At 48.7% G+C, this 18,916-nt stretch overlaps 1 protein-coding gene across 1 annotated transcript in view; it reads left to right on the top strand.

Moving 5' to 3' along the window:
• Positions 1 to 18,916, top strand: part of TOX4 (TOX high mobility group box family member 4) — a 37,119-nt gene that overhangs the window by 12,857 nt on the left and 5,346 nt on the right. Inside the window, exons 3-7 of the mRNA XM_015815010.1 lie at positions 3,455 to 3,697; positions 5,474 to 5,741; positions 7,925 to 8,145; positions 10,614 to 10,694; positions 16,622 to 17,341. Of these exons, the coding sequence (XP_015670496.1) occupies positions 3,455 to 3,697; positions 5,474 to 5,741; positions 7,925 to 8,145; positions 10,614 to 10,694; positions 16,622 to 17,341 (1,533 nt within the window). The remainder of the gene's footprint in view (positions 1 to 3,454; positions 3,698 to 5,473; positions 5,742 to 7,924; positions 8,146 to 10,613; positions 10,695 to 16,621; positions 17,342 to 18,916) is intronic.

The raw sequence follows: 18,916 nt of genomic DNA, 5'->3' as shown, positions 1-18,916 counted from the left end.
TACATTTACATAACAGTTAAAAACGGTTACAGTATGGCAATAAGTTTAGCAATAAAGAAGCCTTTTTTCTTACATCCCGGAGCTCATCATTTTATTTTACTGACTTTAAATGTCCATACCTGGGATTCCAATATTTAAACATATTAAAGACAGACAGACAGACACACAGACACACACACACACACACACACACATGCATGCAGGTCTTGGCTTATTGGGGTCTTTTCCCGTGTAAGATTGAGAGTATCTTGGCGACGTTTTGACGAGGTCCCACTTGTCATCTTCAGTCTGGGGTCTTCGGCTTCGTTCTTGTGCGAGTAAGCTTGTGCGAGTAAGCGTTTACTCGCACAAGCACGAAGCCGAAGACCCCAGCCTGAAGATGACGAGTGGGACCTCGTCGAAACGTCGCCAAGATACTCTCAATCTTACACGGGAAAAGACCCGAATACGCCAAGACCTGCATACCTGTACCCGTGAAAATCTATGAAAACATACATACATACATACATACATACATACATACATACATACATATTGTAAATGATGATTATGCACAAATATATATGTGCAATGTGTGAAAAGCTGGCATTGTGTAGAATGCCTAGGAAATCTATAGAATGCATGAGGTTTTTAGGCTAAAGGCTAAAACGTATGAAAAACAGTTGCAGGAATTGGGTATGTCTAGTCTAATGAAAAGGCAGACTAGGGGTGACATGATAGCAGTGTTCCAATATCTCAGGGGCTGCCACAAAAAAGAGGGGGTCAGGCTATTTTCCAAAGCACAGGACAAGAAGCAATGGATGGAAACTAATCAAGGAGAGAAGCAACCTAGAACTAAGGAGAAATTTCCTGAGAGTCGGAACAATTAATCAGTGGAACGGCTTGCCTCCGGAAGTTGTGGGTGCTCCATCATTGGAGGTTTTTAAGACGAGATTTGGACAATCATTTGTCTGAAATATTATAGGGTTTCCTGCTTGAGCAGGAGGTTGGACTTGAAGACCTCCAGGTTTCCCTCCAACTCTGTTATTCTGTTAAATGTCTGTGTTATTTTAATATGCTGTATGCTTTCTATAGGCATTGTATATAATATAATTAAGCAGAATGACAAGAACTATTTAGATAAAGTATGAAGAGAGAGTCCTGAAAATGGTTAGGGCTCAGGTTAACCTTAACTCTAACGCTATCCCTGTATGTATATATATATAAAAAGACATATGAAAATGAAAGAAGCAATGCAAAATAAAGTACAGGACTTTCTTACTGAAAAAAAAAAGAACCAAGAGAAATAGATCAGCATTGACCTACTTGTTACCACAAGGAAGGCTAGAATGGCATTTTAGCAGGAATATTTTATACTTTGCCGTTGACCCCCTTTTGGCATTGCAAAGAATGACTAGGAAAAGTGTGAAAATACTACGCTTTTCATACTTTGACGTCTCTTTTTTTTTTGGCATTCTGTAGATTCTATAAAATGCCGAATTTCACACGTTGATGGTAACAGGCATACGATTGGATGAATATAGGGAATAAAGGTGGGTTGGTCTTTTGGGTGGTCCTAGGCCTAGGGCAGGGGTAGGCAACCTTGGCTCTTTTATGACTGGTGGTCTTCAACTCCCAGAATTCCTGAGCCAGCCATGCTGGCTCAGGAATTCTGGGAGTTGAAGTCCACCAGTCATAAAAGAGCCAAGGTTGCCTACCCCTGGCCTAGGGAATGGCTTATGGGTCTTGCGAGCAAGTAAACCTATCAAAATATATAGTTTAAGGCAGTGTTTGTGAACCTGGGCAACTTTCGGACCTGTGGACTTCAACTCCCAGAATTCCCCAGCCAGCTGGCTGGGGAATTCTGGGAGTTGAAGTCCACAGGTCCGAAAGTTGTCCAGGTTCACAAACACTGGTTTAAGGTGTGGTCTTTCCATAGGCCTACATCCCTCTGTGTCCTTCTTCTGAACAGAGTAAACACTTTTGTAATCTCCACTTTGGTGCGTGTTTTCATTGGCCGTTGCACACCGGGCAGGTCCAGCTTTCTGGGATAGCATAATAAAATGTAAATAATAATACTGCCAGTCCTCGATTTATGACCGTTCATTTAACGACTGCTTGAAGTTATGGCCCTGAAAAAGTGATTTGCGGCTTTCGCAATATCCCCCTAGTCATATCATCAAAATTGCGTTGCTTGGCAACCAACCTGTATTTACGCTGGTTGCAGTGTCACATGATCATCGTTTACAACCCCCCCCGGCTACTTTTGACAGTGGGGGAAGTCAAATTCATTTAACGATGGTGCGATTTGCTTAACAACTTGAGCAAGATAGGGTGTGATTCACTTAAAAATGCATTGCTTAGTGACCAAAATCTCAATCCTAGTTGCAGTCGTACGTTGAGGACTATAATAATAACAATAACAATAATACATGAATGTTGCCCGACTCTTCAACAACTCTGGGTGCTTCCCTGAAGTCTCCAGCTTGACTTTTATTTTACTTTTTTAAAAAAAATCAGCTTTCAGATGAAACCCCCCTGTCAACATCCAACTCGAGACTCCAAATAAAACTCAAGATTAAATCCGTTTCCCCAAAACTTCCGGTTTATTGAATACACTGCGTTGTTATTTCAGAGTAAAACTAATTCAGAGGTTCCCACACCAATTCACAGACTTAAAACAATAGTTTTCCCAACTAAAGATGATTAGGGGACTGGAGGCTAAAACATATAAGGAACGGAGAGAAGGACGAGGGGGGACATGATAGCAGTGTTCCAATATCTCAGGGGCTGCCCCAAAGAAGAGGGAGTCAAGCTATTCTCCAAAGCACCTGAAGGCAGGACAAGAAGCAACGGATGGAAACTAATCAAGGAGAGAAGCAACCTAGAACTAAGGAGAAACTTCCTGACAGTGAGAACAATTAACCAGTGGAACCACCTGCCTCCAGAAGCGGTGAATGCTCCAACACTGGAGGTTTTTAAGAAGAGACTGGACAGCCATTTGTCTGAAATGGTGTAGGGTTCCTGCCTGAGCAGGGGGTTGTACTCGATGACCTCCAAGGTCCCTTCCAACTTTTTTTTTATTATTATTATTATTATTATTATTATTATTATTATTATTATTATTATTATTATTATTATTATTATTATTATTATTATTATTATTATTATTATTATTATACCCCCACGTTGTTCCGGTGTCCTTGACAAGGCTTCATGCTCCCATGGTCTGTAGCTGAATCGAAGAAGTTTCGTTTCTCCCATCTACCCACTTGAGAATAACACCTCCCCCCCCCTTTATCTAAAGTCAAGTTGAAAAGCACAGGCTAAGGTTTCATGCTTGACACCCCCTTTTTTCCCCTCAAAAGTCCAGGGGGATTCTCTTAGCACAGTAGGCAAGGCAGCTAGGTGAGCAACCTAATACGGCTTGAATTAAACTTTCTTCCTTCTCTTTTCTTTTTTTTGCCTCGTGCAGACTTTCCACACGCCAAGTCTGGGCGACGAAGAGTTTGAGATTCCACCCATCGCGCTGGACGCTGACCCTTCCTTGGCTGTTTCCGATGTGGTTGGGCACTTTGAGGACTTGGGTGACCCCGTGACTGCCCCCGATGCCACTTTCTCGGCCCAGTATGGGGTTCAGGCCCTTGACATACCTGTGGGCATTAGCCATGGCCTTATGGAGCAAGGGGGCGGGCTGCTCAGCGGTGGGCTAACCATGGTAAGCCAAACATCATCAGAACAGGGTTTGGAGAGGTGGAACAAGTGGAAAGGGAAGGTGGTTCTCTGTTGCCGATTCGACAGCAGTTTATTTACTTACGAAAGCTATTGAAAATGCTGATTACCACCATCTTTCAGCAGCATCATAAAGCACTGTGAAGCAGTATATAAGTTTAAGTGCTATTGCTGCTGCCCTCCCTCCCTCCTTCCTTCCTTCCTTCCTTCCTTCCTTCCTTCCTTCCTTCCTTCCTTCCTTCCTTCCTTCCTCCCTTCCCTTCCCTTCCCTTCCCTTCCCTGCCTGCCTGCCTGCCTGCCTGCCTGCCTGCCAGCCATTTTGTTTCCCCCTTCCCTCCCAGTGGTTAGAATGCAGCATTGCAGGCAAACTCTGTCTACTGCCAGCAGTTCGATTCTGACCGGCTCACGGTTGACTCGGCCTTCCATCCTTCGGAGGTCGGTAATACGAGGACCCAGATTGTTGGGGGCAAATAGGCTGACTCTGTAAACCGCTTGGAGAGGACTGTAAAGCAATATGAAGCAGTATGTAAGGCTTAAGTGCTATTGCTATTGCTAAAAACGGTTAAATTAAGAGTTTAAAGGGGGCATTTTTCAGTCCTTCCTCAAAGCTAATGAAAAAGAAAAAAAATCAGCCCTTCAGTTTGGCAGGGAGGACATTGAGAACAATGAGATAATTGTGAGGGCCCATTTTTGAGGTCCTGCTATGAGATGGCCTTTGACAGGCAGAGAGTTGGTCCTCAGTGGGTCCCAGTAAGTAGCTGGAGGAAAAGGCTGGCAGACAGCAACAGCAACAGCACTTAGACTTATATTCCGCTTATTCACAATGCTTTACAGCCCTCTCTAAGCGGTTTGCAGAGTCAGCCTATTGCAGGGGTGTCAAACTCAATTTCATTGAGGGCCGCATCAACATTGCGGTTGCCCTCGGGGGGCCGGGTGGGTGCGGCCTACTGGGTGGGCGTGGATGGAGTGGGTGTGGCCTGCTGGGTGGGCATGGCCAGCTCTCCATCGTTCGCGTCAAGGGTGCCTGTGGGGGCCTGGGCAGGAGTGGGACAGATGTGAGGGTCTCTGGCAGAAGGGGGTGGGACCAGGGCAAGCGCCAAGGCACGGTCCATTTCTTCATTCCTCACAAAGGGTGACACCTCTCCAGCATGCACCCAGGGGGCGGGGCCGACACAGCAGGGGCTGGTTCCTCGCTGTTTCTAGACAGCCTTGTGGAGCTAAGACTGAATGCGTTTCAGCATAGATGGCCACCACAAAATTGTACATTGGCATGCCAGGGCCAAGGCAGCGGGGGCCGTTCCCTCGCTGTTTCCAGGATGGCTTCGCGGGCCACATGAAACCAGTGCGGCAAGAAGGGAGGGAGAAGCATGAGGTATCTTAATGGGTCAGGAAGGCCTTGTGGGCCTGTTCCATCACTAGGCCCTCCATGGCCTTCCCCGAGATACCTCATGTTCACTTAACGAGCCACGTGCGTCTTAACGAGCAAGGGAGTGATCTCGTTTGTGGTACGAGATTCACTCCCACGAGTTTTCGAGTTACGAATGGAATGGGCAGGCTCCATAACACTCGTAGCCCGAGGACTACCTGTGATAGGGAATCCTGCTGGTGTGTTTGAGGAAAATAACACAATCAGGTTGAGTCTGCAGAGCAGAGGCGTGAACGGCTGAAAACTAAACTAAAATGGCACCTGGCTGCATAGCAGAGATGGCCCCACAGTGATCGTCTGTGTTCTAAATCTAACTTTACCCTTTTTTTTTCCTAGGATTTGGATCACCCCATGGGAACCCAGTACAGCGCCAATCCACCTGTCACCATTGACGTGCCTATGACAGACATCAGCACTGGCCTCATGGGGCATGGGCAGCTGACCACCATCGACCAATCAGAGCTGAGCTCTCAGCTGGGACTCAGCCTGGGAGGAACTTCGATCCTGCCTCCCACGGCCCAATCTCCCGAGGAGCGGCTTACACCCGCCCCTTCACCCGCCAATTCTCTGCAGGAGGAGGAGCCAGAAGAAATCAGGCGGGTTAGTTTTGACGGGCGGGCTGTTGAGATGTGGAGAATTCCGGGGGGTACTCAGTGCTCTTTGAGCTTGGCTGTTTTCTTGCAGACATTTCATTACCCAACTAGGTAACATCATCATTGCAAACCCCACCTCATTCTTACACAGGTGATGCCCAGCCCTGTGTAGCTTTTGAAACAGCCCTGCTGCTGTCTATAGATAATTCTCAATTGTCCTAGTCATGGTTGTCCCAAAAGTGCTTTTTCAAAAAAGCAACTGAACTTTCTTAGTTTTTTTCTTTGAAAACATTTCACTCCTCGTCCAAGAAGCTTCTTCGGTTCACGTAAGTAAGTGGGACCTCAGAAAAAGTTAGAATAGAGCAGTTTGGCAACTTTATGACATGTGGACTTCAACTCCCAGCATATGCTGGCTGGGGAATTCTAGGAGTTGAGGTCCACACATCTTAACGTTGCCAAGGATAGAAACACTGGAATAAAGGCTGGTGCAAATGAGAATAAACTCTGTTCCACCTGCCCACAGGCATAACCTGCATCTCTGCTCTGTGCAGCTCTTTCTGAATACAGAATAATAGTTGCAAGGGACCATGGAGGTCTTCTAGTCCAACCCCCTGCTCAGACAAGAAAGATTATACCATTTCAGACAAATGGTTGTCCGATCTCTTCTTAAAAACTTCCAGTGTTGGACCACCCACAACTTCTGGAGGCAAGACATTCCACTGATTAATTGTTCTCACTGTCAAGAAATTTCTCCTTAGTTCTAGGTTGCTTCTCTTGATGAGTTTCCATCCATTGCTTCTTGACTTGCCTTCAGGTGCTTTGGAGAACAGATTGACCCCCTTTTCTTTGTGGCAGCCCTTTAGATATTGGAACACTGCTATCATGTCACCCCTAGTCCTTCTTTTCATTAGACTAGACACACCCACTTCCTATAACCGTTCTTTGAATGTTTTAGCCTCCAGTCCCCTAATCATCTTTGTTGTTCTTCTCTGCACTCTTTCCAGAGTCTCAACGTCTTTTTTATAACATGGTGACCAAAATTGGATGCTGTGAGAAAATAAATTCTATTAATGTCTCGTATATCTGGTTCAACGTTCCCTTGATAGATTAGAAGTTGCTAACCACCAAAGAACTTGTTGATCAAGTAAAAGCCTGAGCTTGCCGAGTGATACTTAACCTAAGTTTGAACTGTGGCCTTCTGTAGACCATAGTGCTTGCATCTGCATACAATAAGGAACCAGGAAGTGTGAGAATTGAGGAACTACCCTTGCAACAGGACACCTTTTGCCTTTTGCAACAGTATATATCAAAATGGTAGTGTGGAAAGTTGTGGTAAGGACAAGGAACTAGTGCAATTACTGTTGTCACCCCAGAACCCCAGAAATATGGGGTTGTGGTTTGAAGGTAGAAAAGGGTGGCACTCAAAGAGGGTAGGGGTCAAGGTTCCGATAGACGAGACCAAGTACATCAGAACTCCGAGGCTAAAGGTTTCCTCAGAGAACATGTTTATTGGCTACGTAGTATCGGCATGATCAAAAGTGAATCCAAGTCTGAAATTCCCTCCAAAGAGTCACACTATTACAAAGTTAAACCTCCCACCCCAAAGCTATGCTGTCAGCTACATTTCCCAATAGAATAGCTTGGTGGCCTTTCTAACAAAATGCCCAGCCTCTACACCTGGAGAAAGGAGCAACCTTGGTTCCCACAGGACAATAAATTGTTTAGACTAGCAAAGAATCTCCACACACACCCCTCCCTTTCTCGTGGCAACCTAGAATGACTAAGATGGCTGCAGTCAGATTTGTTGTAGAGTTGACCGTCGGGGCCAATCGGGCACAAGCCGTCCCTCTTTGACCGGTTGTACGGTTGGCCCTCCTTGCAATGGGTTATGACAGGTATGTACTTATTGTGTGTTCTAAATTCCAATAAACCTCCGGATCCTACAGTGAGATGTTTCTGGTGTGCTTTCTCTTGCCTTTAATGAGTTTTTCCTCTGACAATGCAGTATTCCGAGTGTGGCCTTACTCGGGCCTTATAACGTGGTATTAACACTTCACGTGATCTTGATTCTGTCCCTCTGTTAATGCAGCCTAGGGCATTTCTGCATGTCTGACCTTGTTCATCTCTGTCCCATAGCAAGTTTCTATCGCCAAACCAGCCCCACCTGCTTTGGTGGCGCCACCGCCTGTTGCAGCACCCGCGGTTGTGCTGGAGATCGGGAAGAAGCAGAAACCACCCAAGAAGCAGAAAAAAAAGAAAGATCCCAATGAGCCCCAGAAACCCGTTTCTGCCTACGCCCTCTTTTTTCGGGACACCCAGGCGGCCATTAAGGGGCAGAATCCCAAAGCCACCTTCGGCGAGGTCTCCAAGATTGTCGCCTCGATGTGGGACAGCTTGGGAGAGGAACAGAAGCAAGTACGTCTCAAAGGGTTTGTTGCATTGAGGGGTTGTAGGGGGTGGGACACACCACACCCATCTCCAAACTTCAGCACCAAGGACAGCACCCCAGAGATTCCAGCTGGAGCCCTGGAAGAAAGAGTCAGTCTGCATTCGCCAGTTTTCACCTCCAAACATCTTGCACGGAAGTTGTGCTAGAAAAATCAATTACGTTGATCAACTAAGTTGATGCTTGGTGGGGAACAAGTTGAGGAAGCTGGCCCTTCAAGAGCAGCAGACAACAATGAGCAATGTTTTCCAATCTTAGCCATTTTAAGATGTGTGCAACTCCCAGAATACCCCAGCCAGCAGAATTCTGGGAATTGAAATTCACAACCTCCTAAAATGGCAGAGGTTGGGTAAGATGGCACGATGGGATTCTTTATAAAGATGTGTGTATGTGAAATAATCTCTTGGGAGATGAACACATGAAGTCTTCCTCCTTAAAGTCTGATCCGAGTTCCGTGTGATGCATTGAGCATCATTGATACTAAAGTAGTGGGTTTTTCTTAGCGCTCGGCTCTTTTTGAGCTGGAGAGTCACAGACTTTGGCATCTTTAAGACGTGTGGACTTCAACTCCCAGCATATGCTGGCTGGGGAATTCTGGATTTAAATCCACATGTCTTAAACACTGGAACAGAGGCTGGTGCAAACAAATGGGAACTTCCAGAGACAGGCGCTTGTGTTCTGCTCTTGATTGATGGATGTCACTTCCCCACGCACAACACAGTGGAGGCAGCCACCTGGTTAACCCTGGCTACTTTCTAAAGCCATTCCTTTAAAAAAAAATCTGATTGATTAATCCGGAACCCTTTTAGCTTTTTGTCTTCTTTGGAGGGTCATTGATCCATTTCAATTAAATGATCTTTTATCAGTGCCTCTGGAGCACTAATCAGTGCTGCTCTGAGTGGACCAGAAGCTTTCCAGGTTAATAATGGACTTGCCTCAGATGAAATCTGAGCCATTTCCTATTAAATTGTACGGTGCAGTATATAGATAGTCCTTGACTTACAATCATTAGTTTAGTGGCCTTTCAAAGTTACAGTGGCACTGGGGGAAAAAAAAAGTGACTTACAACTGTTTTTCACATTTACAGCTGTCATGGTCACATGATCAAACTTCAGACACTTGACAACCGGTTCATATTTATGACGGGTTGCAGTGTGCCGGATCATGAGATCCCCTTTTGCGACCGTCTAACAAACAAAAGTCAACGGGGAAGCCAGTTTGACTGAACAGGCGTATTACTAGCTTAACAGCTGCAATGATTCACTTATACATCTCAATGATTCACTTATAGAACTGTGGCAAGAAAAATCGTAAAAATGGGGCAGAACCCAAATGTCTCGCTTAGCAACAGAAATGTTGGGCTCCATTGTGATTGTAAATCAAGGCCTATCTACGCTACGAGGCTGTGCTTCCCAACCTCGTCAACTTCAACTTTCAGTATTCCATATGCTGGCTGGGGAATTCTGGGAGTTGAAGTCCACCCATCTTAAAAGCTGCTGAGGTTGAGAGATACTGTATTAGGGTGAGCCAGGCAACAGAGACAAATTGCGAGGAATGCTGGGAAATGTAGTGCCAAGCCTGAAGGGAAGAGCCCAGAGAAGTCTCGTTCCCACACCTGCTTCCTTTGCTCCCCTAAATGCCGAACCCCATTTCTAAGCGGTCCAAACCAAGCCCTTTTCTACATCAATGACTGCAGGCAAGGGAGTAACTGTGTTTTTTAAAATCCTTCTTTCTGCTAAGTCAGGGGTGTCAAACTCAATTTCATTGAGGGCCGCATCGGCATTGCGGTTGCCCTCGGGGTGTGTGTGGCCAGAGTGGATGCGACCTACTGGGTGGGCGTGGATGGAGTGGGTGTGGCCTACTGGGTGGGCATGGCCAGCTCTACATCGTTTGCGTCAAGGGTGCCTGTGGGGGCCTGGGCAGGAGTGGGACACATCTGAGGGTCTCTGGCAGAAGGGGGTGGGACCAGGGCAAGCGCCAAGGCATGGTCCACTGGAAGAGCCTCACTGCCTGCTAAAACCTCTCCACCGGAGCCCATCAAGCCGGATATGTGAAGTAGGCGAGGGCCATTTGCTGGACACTTCCAGGCGATGGTCCATTTCTTCATTCCTCACAAAGGGTGACACCTCCCCAGCATGCACCCAGGGGGCGGTTCCTCGCTGTTTCCAGACGGCCTTGTGGAGCTAAGACTGAATGCGTTTCAGCATAGATGGCCATCACAAAATTGTACATTGGCTCCCGGCCGGCCTGGGCCTGGGCCAGGGCCAAGGCAGCGGGGGCCGTTCCCTCACTGTTTCCAGGATGGCTTTGCGGGCCACATGAAACCACTTCGCGAGCTGCATCCGGCCCCCGGGCCTTGTGTTTGACATGTCTGTGATAATGAACACTTGAAACGGAGACCCAGCCTGCTTTGTAATTCCCATCTCTCCTCTCGTAGGTCTACAAGCGGAAAACGGAAGCCGCCAAGAAAGAATATTTGAAAGCGCTAGCTGCCTATCGGGACAACCAAGAGTGCCAAGTAAGGGGACATGACTTCCTGCTCTTTCCCCATCCTTGCTCCACTGACACCTGTCCCTTATTCTACTCGCCTTCCAGAGAAGACAGGAAGAGGAAAAAAACCAGAGATGTCATTTGCCCTGAACTGCCTTTGCTGACAAGTGGCGCCTCTCTAGTATTTCAACAGGAAAGGGCCTTATGCTCTTCCTGATGCTAGTTAACAAGCGGAAGCTGGAAGCTTGTAATTGGTAACAGCGCAGAGAGGCTTTCGGTCATTAAATGACCTTTTTCTGAGAAGGGATGGTTAGAGCAGGGCTTTTCAACCAGTGATACGGATACCACCTGTGGTAGATTGGCACCTGGTAGATGGTACGCGACCATCCTAGAAAAGGGGCAGTGGGAGGGGAATGAGCTGAACCAGTGGCAGCACCACACAAGCCTGAGTGAGAGATGGTTGGCGCTACAGGGCTGTCAGGGCTCAGCGGAAGCGCCAGGATCAGTGCCAGGCTCCAGCTGGAGCTTGGCGCTGATCCTGGCGCTTCTGCTGAGCCCAGAAGAAGCGCCGATCAGCTGGAATGTTGCAGCATCTCCAGGGTCTTGTGATTTACATTCAGTTGCTTGGCAACTGATTCATATTTATGACAGTCACAGTGTCCCAGGTCATGTGAAGTGACCGAAACCTGCTGCAACCACCCAGCAGACGGGGGGGGGGGGGAATAAAAACCAAACATCCCCCCACCCCACCCCCACTGCCAATCCTCAACAGAAACGCTCACAACAATGAAAACCTCGGACAGGAGGAAGAGCGCGGCCGGGCGGGCAGGCAGGTGTCTTGCTCGGCTGTGGCTTGGGGGGCACTTTTTTCAGTGCCATTGTAACTTCGAACAGGCACTAAGCGAACAGTTGTAAGTTGAGGACTACCTGTACTTTATCACTTTTTTCCTTTTTTGGGGGGGGTCATCAAGTTTTTGACACTTTGCTAGGCGACGGGTGGTACTCGGATGTTGCCATATCCTAAAAGTGGTACAATGGGTGAAAAGGTTGAAGAGCCCTGGGTTAGAGGAAATTTGTGGCTTTGGTCCTAAGGTGGAAAGGATGCCAAAGCATCCCATTGCTTGTGATGGACCACAGATGCAAGGAAGATGCAAACAATGTCTCTCATTTCATAACCTCTGTGCTTTAATTTTTTTAAAAAAAAAAACAGCCTGGCTTGAAGGAGAACGTATTTATTAGATTTTTATCCTGCCTTTATTATTTTTATAAGTAATTCAAGGCAGAGAGAATACACATAACTCCTCCTTTTCCCCCACAATCACCACCCTATGGGGTAAAAGTTGGACTGAAGAGAGAGGGACCGGCCCAAAGTCACCCAGCTGGCTTGCACGCCTAAGGCGGGGCTAGAACTTCCAGTCTCCTGGTGATTGGTCCAAGGTCACCTAACCGGCTTTCACGCCTAAGGCAGGACTAGAACTCACAATCCCCTGGTGGTCCAAGGTCTCCCAATTAGCTTTCATGCCTAAGGCGGGACTAGAACTCACAATCTCCCCTGGTGATTGGCCCATGGTCACCCAGCCAATTTTCATGCCTAAAGCAGGACTAGAACTCACCGTCTCCTGGTTTCTAGGCCAGCACCTTTACCGCTGCCCTGTCTCGGCTTGCAGACTGCTGAGGATTGCTGTTGCAAACATGAAAGGGGATATCAAAAGGTTTGGCGGTCGGTCCCCCTGCTCTAAGATTCTTCCCTCTTGACATTTGTTCCTCTTTCTGTTTGATGTCGATCGAAAGAGAAAAATAAGTAGTTTGGGGTAAGCTAAAGAGCTTCAATGAGGCTTTCCTGTTTTGCCTAATGCTTGAGAATTTAAGGTACAAGTAGCTCACTCAAGGGTGGATAATACAAACTTGTGTACCCAGAGAATAGGAAGCCAACGCCGGGCTGTTACTCGAGGTTTGCGGGCTGAAAAGTGTAAAGCTTTTTTTTTTTTTTGCACTTGAGTCAGAAGCATCGAGGTGCTTCCAGGTTGAAAGGATTAGCTGGCGACATCACCGTTGCCCTGGGGATGCCTGTGGGGGCTCCTTTCATGTCCCTGTCAAGGAGCTGGAGCGAATGACGGGCGCTCAACCCTGCTCCACAGCAGTCCTCGAATGCGGGCTGGCTAACCTGTCCAGCATTCCAACCACTCCATCCGCCGTGCTCCTTTTAATGCAAAGCTAAAAATGCTAGATTGCTACAGATAGGGGTTTGGGTGGGCTCTGTCACTAGGGGCTCATACTGTCCTGTTTCATGTAAACAAGACTACCGAGAGCCGGTTAGGTCTAATGGTTACGCATCAGACTAGAAACCAAGAGAACAGGAGTTTTTAATCCTGTCATAGGCATGAGAGCCAGCTGGGTGATTTGGGGCCAATCACCAGGAGACTGGAAGTTCTAGTCCCATCTTAGCCACGAAATCCGGCTGGGTGATTTGGGGCCAATCACCAGGAGACTAGAAATTCTAGTCCCATCTTAGCCACGAAAGCCGGCTGGGTGATTTTGGGCCAATCACCAGGAGACTGGAAGTTCTAGTCCCATCTTAGCCACGAAAGCCAGCTGGGTGATTTGGGGCCAATCACCAGGAGACTGGAAGTTCTAGTCCCATCTTAGCCACGAAAGCCAGCTGGGTGATTTGGGGCCAATCACCAGGAGACTGGAAGTTCTAGTCCCATCTTAGCCACGAAAGCCAGCTGGGTGATTTTGGGCCAATCACCAGGAGACTGGAAGTTCTAGTCCCATCTTAGCCACGAAAGCCAGCTGGGTGATTTTGGGCCAATCACCAGGAGACTGGAAGTTCTAGTCCCATCTTAGCCACGAAAGCCAGCTGGGTGATTTTGGGCCAATCACCAGGAGACTGGAAGTTCTAGTCCCATCTTAGCCACGAAAGCCAGCTGGNCAGCTGGAGCTTGGCGCTGATCCTGGCGCTTCTGCTGAGCCCAGAAGAAGCGCCGATCAGCTGGAATGTTGCAGCATCTCCAGGGTCTTGTGATTTACATTCAGTTGCTTGGCAACTGATTCATATTTATGACAGTCACAGTGTCCCAGGTCATGTGAAGTGACCGAAACCTGCTGCAACCACCCAGCAGACGGGGGGGAATAAAAACCAAACATCCCCCCACCCCACACCCACTGCCAATCCTCAACAGAAATGCTCACAACAATGGAAACCTCGGACAGGAGGAAGAGCGAGGCCGGGTGGGCAGGCAGGTGTCTTGCTCGGCTGTGGCTTGGGGGGCACTTTTTTCAGTGCCATTGTAACTTCGAACAGGCACTAAGCGAACTGTTATAAGTCGAGGACTACCTGTACTTTATCACTTTTTTCCTTTTTTGGGGGGGTCATCAAGTTTTTGACACTTTGCTAGGTGACTGGTGGTACTCGGATGTTGCCATATCCTAAAAGTGGTACAATGGGTGAAAAGGTTGAAAAGCCCTGGGTTAGAGGAAGTTTGTGGCTTTGGTCCTAAGGTTGAAAGGATGCCAAAGCATCCCATCACTTGTGATGGCCCACAGATGCAAGGAAGATGCAAACAATGTCTCTCATTTCATAACCTCTGTGCTTTAATTTAAAAAAAAAAAAAACAGCCTGGCTTGAAGGAGAACGTATTTATTAGATTTTTATCCTGCCTTTATTATTTTTATAAGTAATTCAAGGCAGAGAGAATACACATAACTCCTCCTTTTTCCCCACAATCACCACCCTATGGGGTAAAAGTTGGACTGAAGAGAGAGGGACCGGCCCAAAGTCACCCAGCTGGCTTGCACGCCTAAGGCGGGGCTAGAACTTCCAGTCTCCTGGTGATTGGTCCAAGGTCACCTAACCGGCTTTCACGCCTAAGGCAGGACTAGAACTCACAATCCCCTGGTGGTCCAAGGTCTCCCAATTAGCTTTCATGCCTAAGGCGGGACTAGAACTCACAATCTCCCCTGGTGATTGGCCCATGGTCACCCAGTCAATTTTCATGCCTAAAGCAGGACTAGAACTCACCGTCTCCTGGTTTCTAGGCCAGCACCTTTACCGCTGCCCTGTCTCGGCTTGCAGACTGCTGAGGATTGCTGTTGCAAACATGAAAGGGGACATCAAAAGGTTTGGCGGTCGGTCCCCCTGCTCTAAGATTCTTCCCTCTTGACATTTGTTCCTCTTTCTGTTTGATGTCGATCGAAAGAGAAAAATAAGTAGTTTGGGGTAAGCTAAAGAGCTTCAATGAGGCGTCCCTGTTTTGCGTAATGCTTGAGAATTTAAGGTAGAAGTAGCTCACTCAAGGGTGGATAATACAAACTTGTGTACCCAGAGAATAGGAAGCCAACCCCGGGCTGTTACTCGAGGTTTGCGGGCTAATAAGTGTAAAGCTTTTTTTTTTTTTTGCACTTGAGTCAGAAGCATCGAGGTGCTTCCAGGTTGAAAGGATTAGCTGGCGACATCCCCGTTGCCCTGGGGATGCCTGTGGGGGCTCCTTTCATGTCCCTGTCAAGGAGCTGGAGGGAATGACGGGCGCTCAACCCTGTTCCACAGCAGTCCTCGAATGTGGGCTGGCTAACCTGTCCAGCATTCCAACCACTCCATCTGCCGTGCCCCCTTTTAATGCAAAGCTAAAAATGCTAGATTGCTACAGATAGGGGTTTGGGTGGGCTCTGTCACTAGGGGCTCATACTGTCCAGTTTCATGTAAACAAGACTACCGAGAGCCGGTTAGGTCTAATGGTTACGCATCAGACTAGAAAACAAGAGAACACGAGTTTTTAATCCTGTCATAGGCATGAGAGCCAGCTGGGTGGCTTTCGCCAATCACCAGGAGACTGGAAGTTCTAGTCCCATCTTAGCCACGAAATCCGGCTGGGTGATTTGGAGCCAATCACCAGGAGACTGGAAATTCTAGTCCCATCTTAGCCACGAAAGCCAGCTGGGTGGCTTTCACCAATCACCAGGAGACTGGAAGTTCTAGTCCCATCTTAGCCACAAAAGTCGGCTGGGTGATTTCGGGCCAATCACCAGGAGACTGAAAGTTCTAGTCCCATTTAAGCCACGAAAGCCAGCTGGGTGATTTTGGGCCAATCACCAGGAGACTGGAAGTTCTAGTCCCATCTAAGCCACGAAAGCCAGCTGGGTGATTTTGGGCCAATCACCAGGAGACTGGAAGTTCTAGTCCCACCTTAGCCACGAAAGCCAGCTGAATGATTTTGGGCCAATCACCAGGAGACTGGAAGTTCTTGTCCCACCTTAGCCACAAAAGTCAGCTGGGTGGCTTTGGGCCAGTCACAGGATACTGGAAGTTCTAGTCCCATCTTAGCCACGAAAGCCAGCTGAATGATTTTGGGCCAGTCACCAGGAGACTGGAAGTTCTTGTCCCATCTTAGCCACGAAAGTCAGCTGGGTGGCTTTGGGCCAGTCACAGGAGACTGGAAGTTCTAGTCCCATCTTAGCCACAAAAGCCAGCTGGATGACTTTGAGCCAATCGCCAGGAGACTGGAAATTCTAGTCCCATCTAAGCCACGAAAGCCAGCTGGGTGACTTTAGGCCAATCCCCAAGAGACTGGGAATTGTAGTCCCACCTTAACCATTAAAGCCAGCCAGTCTCTCTCTCTCAGCCTAACCCACCTCACAGGGTTGTGGAAAAAACAGGAGGAGGAAAGAGTACCATGTATATTCACTGCCTTGAGTTACTTAGAAAGTAATAAAAACAGGTTTTTTAAAAAAAAAAATCTATACAAATTTTGTCGTTCTGCTCTTGTCAGCACTTAGAACTTTATATTTTGCACACCTCGGTCAACTGGGTCAAACACATTGTGTGGTTTCCACCGGTCAAATTATGTCAGGTTCGCAATTTGCTCCCTGAAACTTTGGTGCCTGCATCTCTTGAGATCTTAGGAGAAAGATCTGTTCTGCTCTGTTCTTGAACTGTATCGCCGATTTTGTCTTCCACAGACCACGGTTGAGACGGTGGATCTGGACCCGATCGCCTCTCCTTCAGAGCCGCCGGCCCCCGTTGTGGAATCGGCTTCTCCCCCGGTGGCCCCGGTGCCAGCCAATCCTCCGGCCCTGGAGAGCCCACCTCCTCCTCCTCCACCTCCTCCTCCTCCCGCGGTCGTCCCCACCCAGCCCACGGTGGTGGTGACCTCCAGCGCCGGCCCCCAGTCGGCCGGCCAAACCAGCATCACCAAGATCATCATTCCCAAACAGATGCTGCCGTCCTCGCTGGCGGTCACGTCGCAAGGCGGGGTGGTGACGGTCATACCCGCCACGATGGTGACCTCGCGGGGGATCCAGCTGGGGCAGCTGCAGGCTGGGACAGGGACCACCCAGATCGTCACGCGCTCGGTTTTAGCTGCGGCCGCCGCAGCCGCTTCGTCCATGCACCTGCCGCGGCTGCAGCCTCCCCCTCTTCAGCAGATGCCTCAGCAGCCCCCCGCCCAGCCGGTCACCATTCTCCAGCAGCCCCCCCCTCTTCAGGCCATGCAGCAGCCGCCCCTGCAGCAGAAGGTGCGCCTCAACCTCCAGCAGCCCCCGCCCCCCCTGCAGATCAAAATCCTGCCCCCGCCGGCCCTTCAGATCCAGCCCATTGCCCTGCGGACGGAAGACAACAGCCCCGAGAGGCTCGGTGCTGAGCTCCAAGCATCTCCGGAGCCCATCGACGTCGTGCCAGAGGTAAGGAGCCTTGTGGGAGGGGGGAAAAAAGAGAGCATTGGGGTGAATAGCAGAACAGCAGCCCAATGGGGTAGAAGGGAGGTCTTCTAGTCCAGGGCTTTTCAACCAGTGGTACGGGTACCACCTGTGGTACATTGGCACCTGGCAGGTGGTACGCGACCATCCTAGAAAAGTGGTAGCGGGGGAGAAGAATGAGCTGAACCGATGGCAGCACCGCACAAGCCTGAGCGAGAGATGGCTGGAGCTGCAGGGCTGTCAGGGCTCAGCGGAAGCATCAGGATCAGCGCTGCTTTCCAGCTGATCGGCGCTTTTTTGGGGCTGTCAGGGCTCAGTGGAAACGCCAGGATCAGTGCCAGGCTCCAGCTGGAGCTCGGCGCTGATCCTGGTGCTTCTGCTGAGCCCTGAAGAAGCACCAATCAGCTGGAAAGCAGCACTGATCCTGGTGCTTCTGCTGAGCCCAGAAGAAGCACCAATCAGCTGGAAAGCAGCACTGATCCTGGTGCTTCTGCTGAGCCCAGAAGAAGTGCCGATCAGCTGGAAAGCAGCACTGATCCTGGTGCTTCTGCTGAGCCCTGAAGAAGCACCAATCAGCTGGAAAGCAGCACTGATCCTGGTGCTTCTGCTGAGCCCAGAAGAAGTGCCGATCAGCTGGAATATTGCAGCATCTCCAGGGTCTTGTGATTTACATTCAGATGCTTGGCAACTTATTCATATTTATGACGGTCACAGTGTCCCAGGGTCATGTGAAGTGACCAAAACCTGCTGCAACCACCCAGCAGACGGGGGGAATAAAAACAAAACACCCTCCACCCCACCCCCGCTGCCAATCCTCAACAGAAATGCTCACAACAATGAAAACCTCGGACAGGAGGAAGAGCGCCACCGGATGGGCAGGCAGATGTCTTGCTCGGCTGTGGCGTGGGGGGCACTTTTTTCAGTGCCATTGTAACTTCGAACAGTCACTAAGCGAACTGTTGTAAGTTGAGGACTACCTGTACTTTATCACATTTTTCCTTTTTTGGGGGGGATGTCATCAAGTTTTTGACACTTTGCTAGGCGGCTGGTGGTACTCGGATATTGCCATATCCTAAAAGTGGTACAATGGGTGAAAAGGTTGAAAAGCCCCGGTCTAGTCCAACCCCCTGCTCAAGCAGGAACCCCTATGTAATTTCAGGCAAATGGTTTCCAATCTCTTCTTAAAAACTTCCAGTGTTGGAGCATTTACAGCTTCTGAAGGCAAGTCGTTCCACTGATTAATGGTGCTAACTGTCAGGAAATTTCTCTTTAGTTCTAGGTTGATTTTCTCCTTGATTATTTTCCGCCCATTGCTTCTTGTCCTGCCTTCAGGTGCTTTGGAGAATAGCTGGACTCCCTCTTCTTTGTGACAGACCCTCAGATATTGGAAGACTGCTATCATGTCACCCCCTGGTCCTTCTTTTCATTAGACTAGACCAGGGGTAGGCCACCTTGGCTCTTTTATGACTCGTGGACTTCAACTCCCAGAATTCCTGAGCCAGCATGGCTCAGCTTGGAAACCTCTCCCTTTTCCCTCAGCGTGGCTGGCTCTGGAATTCT

This window comes from Protobothrops mucrosquamatus, unplaced genomic scaffold (assembly GCF_001527695.2).
Source record: "Protobothrops mucrosquamatus isolate PMUCROS unplaced genomic scaffold, P.Mucros_1.0 scaffold_98, whole genome shotgun sequence".
Classification (NCBI taxonomy): Eukaryota; Metazoa; Chordata; class Lepidosauria; order Squamata; family Viperidae; genus Protobothrops; species Protobothrops mucrosquamatus.
This window is presented reverse-complemented; position numbering and strand designations above follow the sequence as displayed.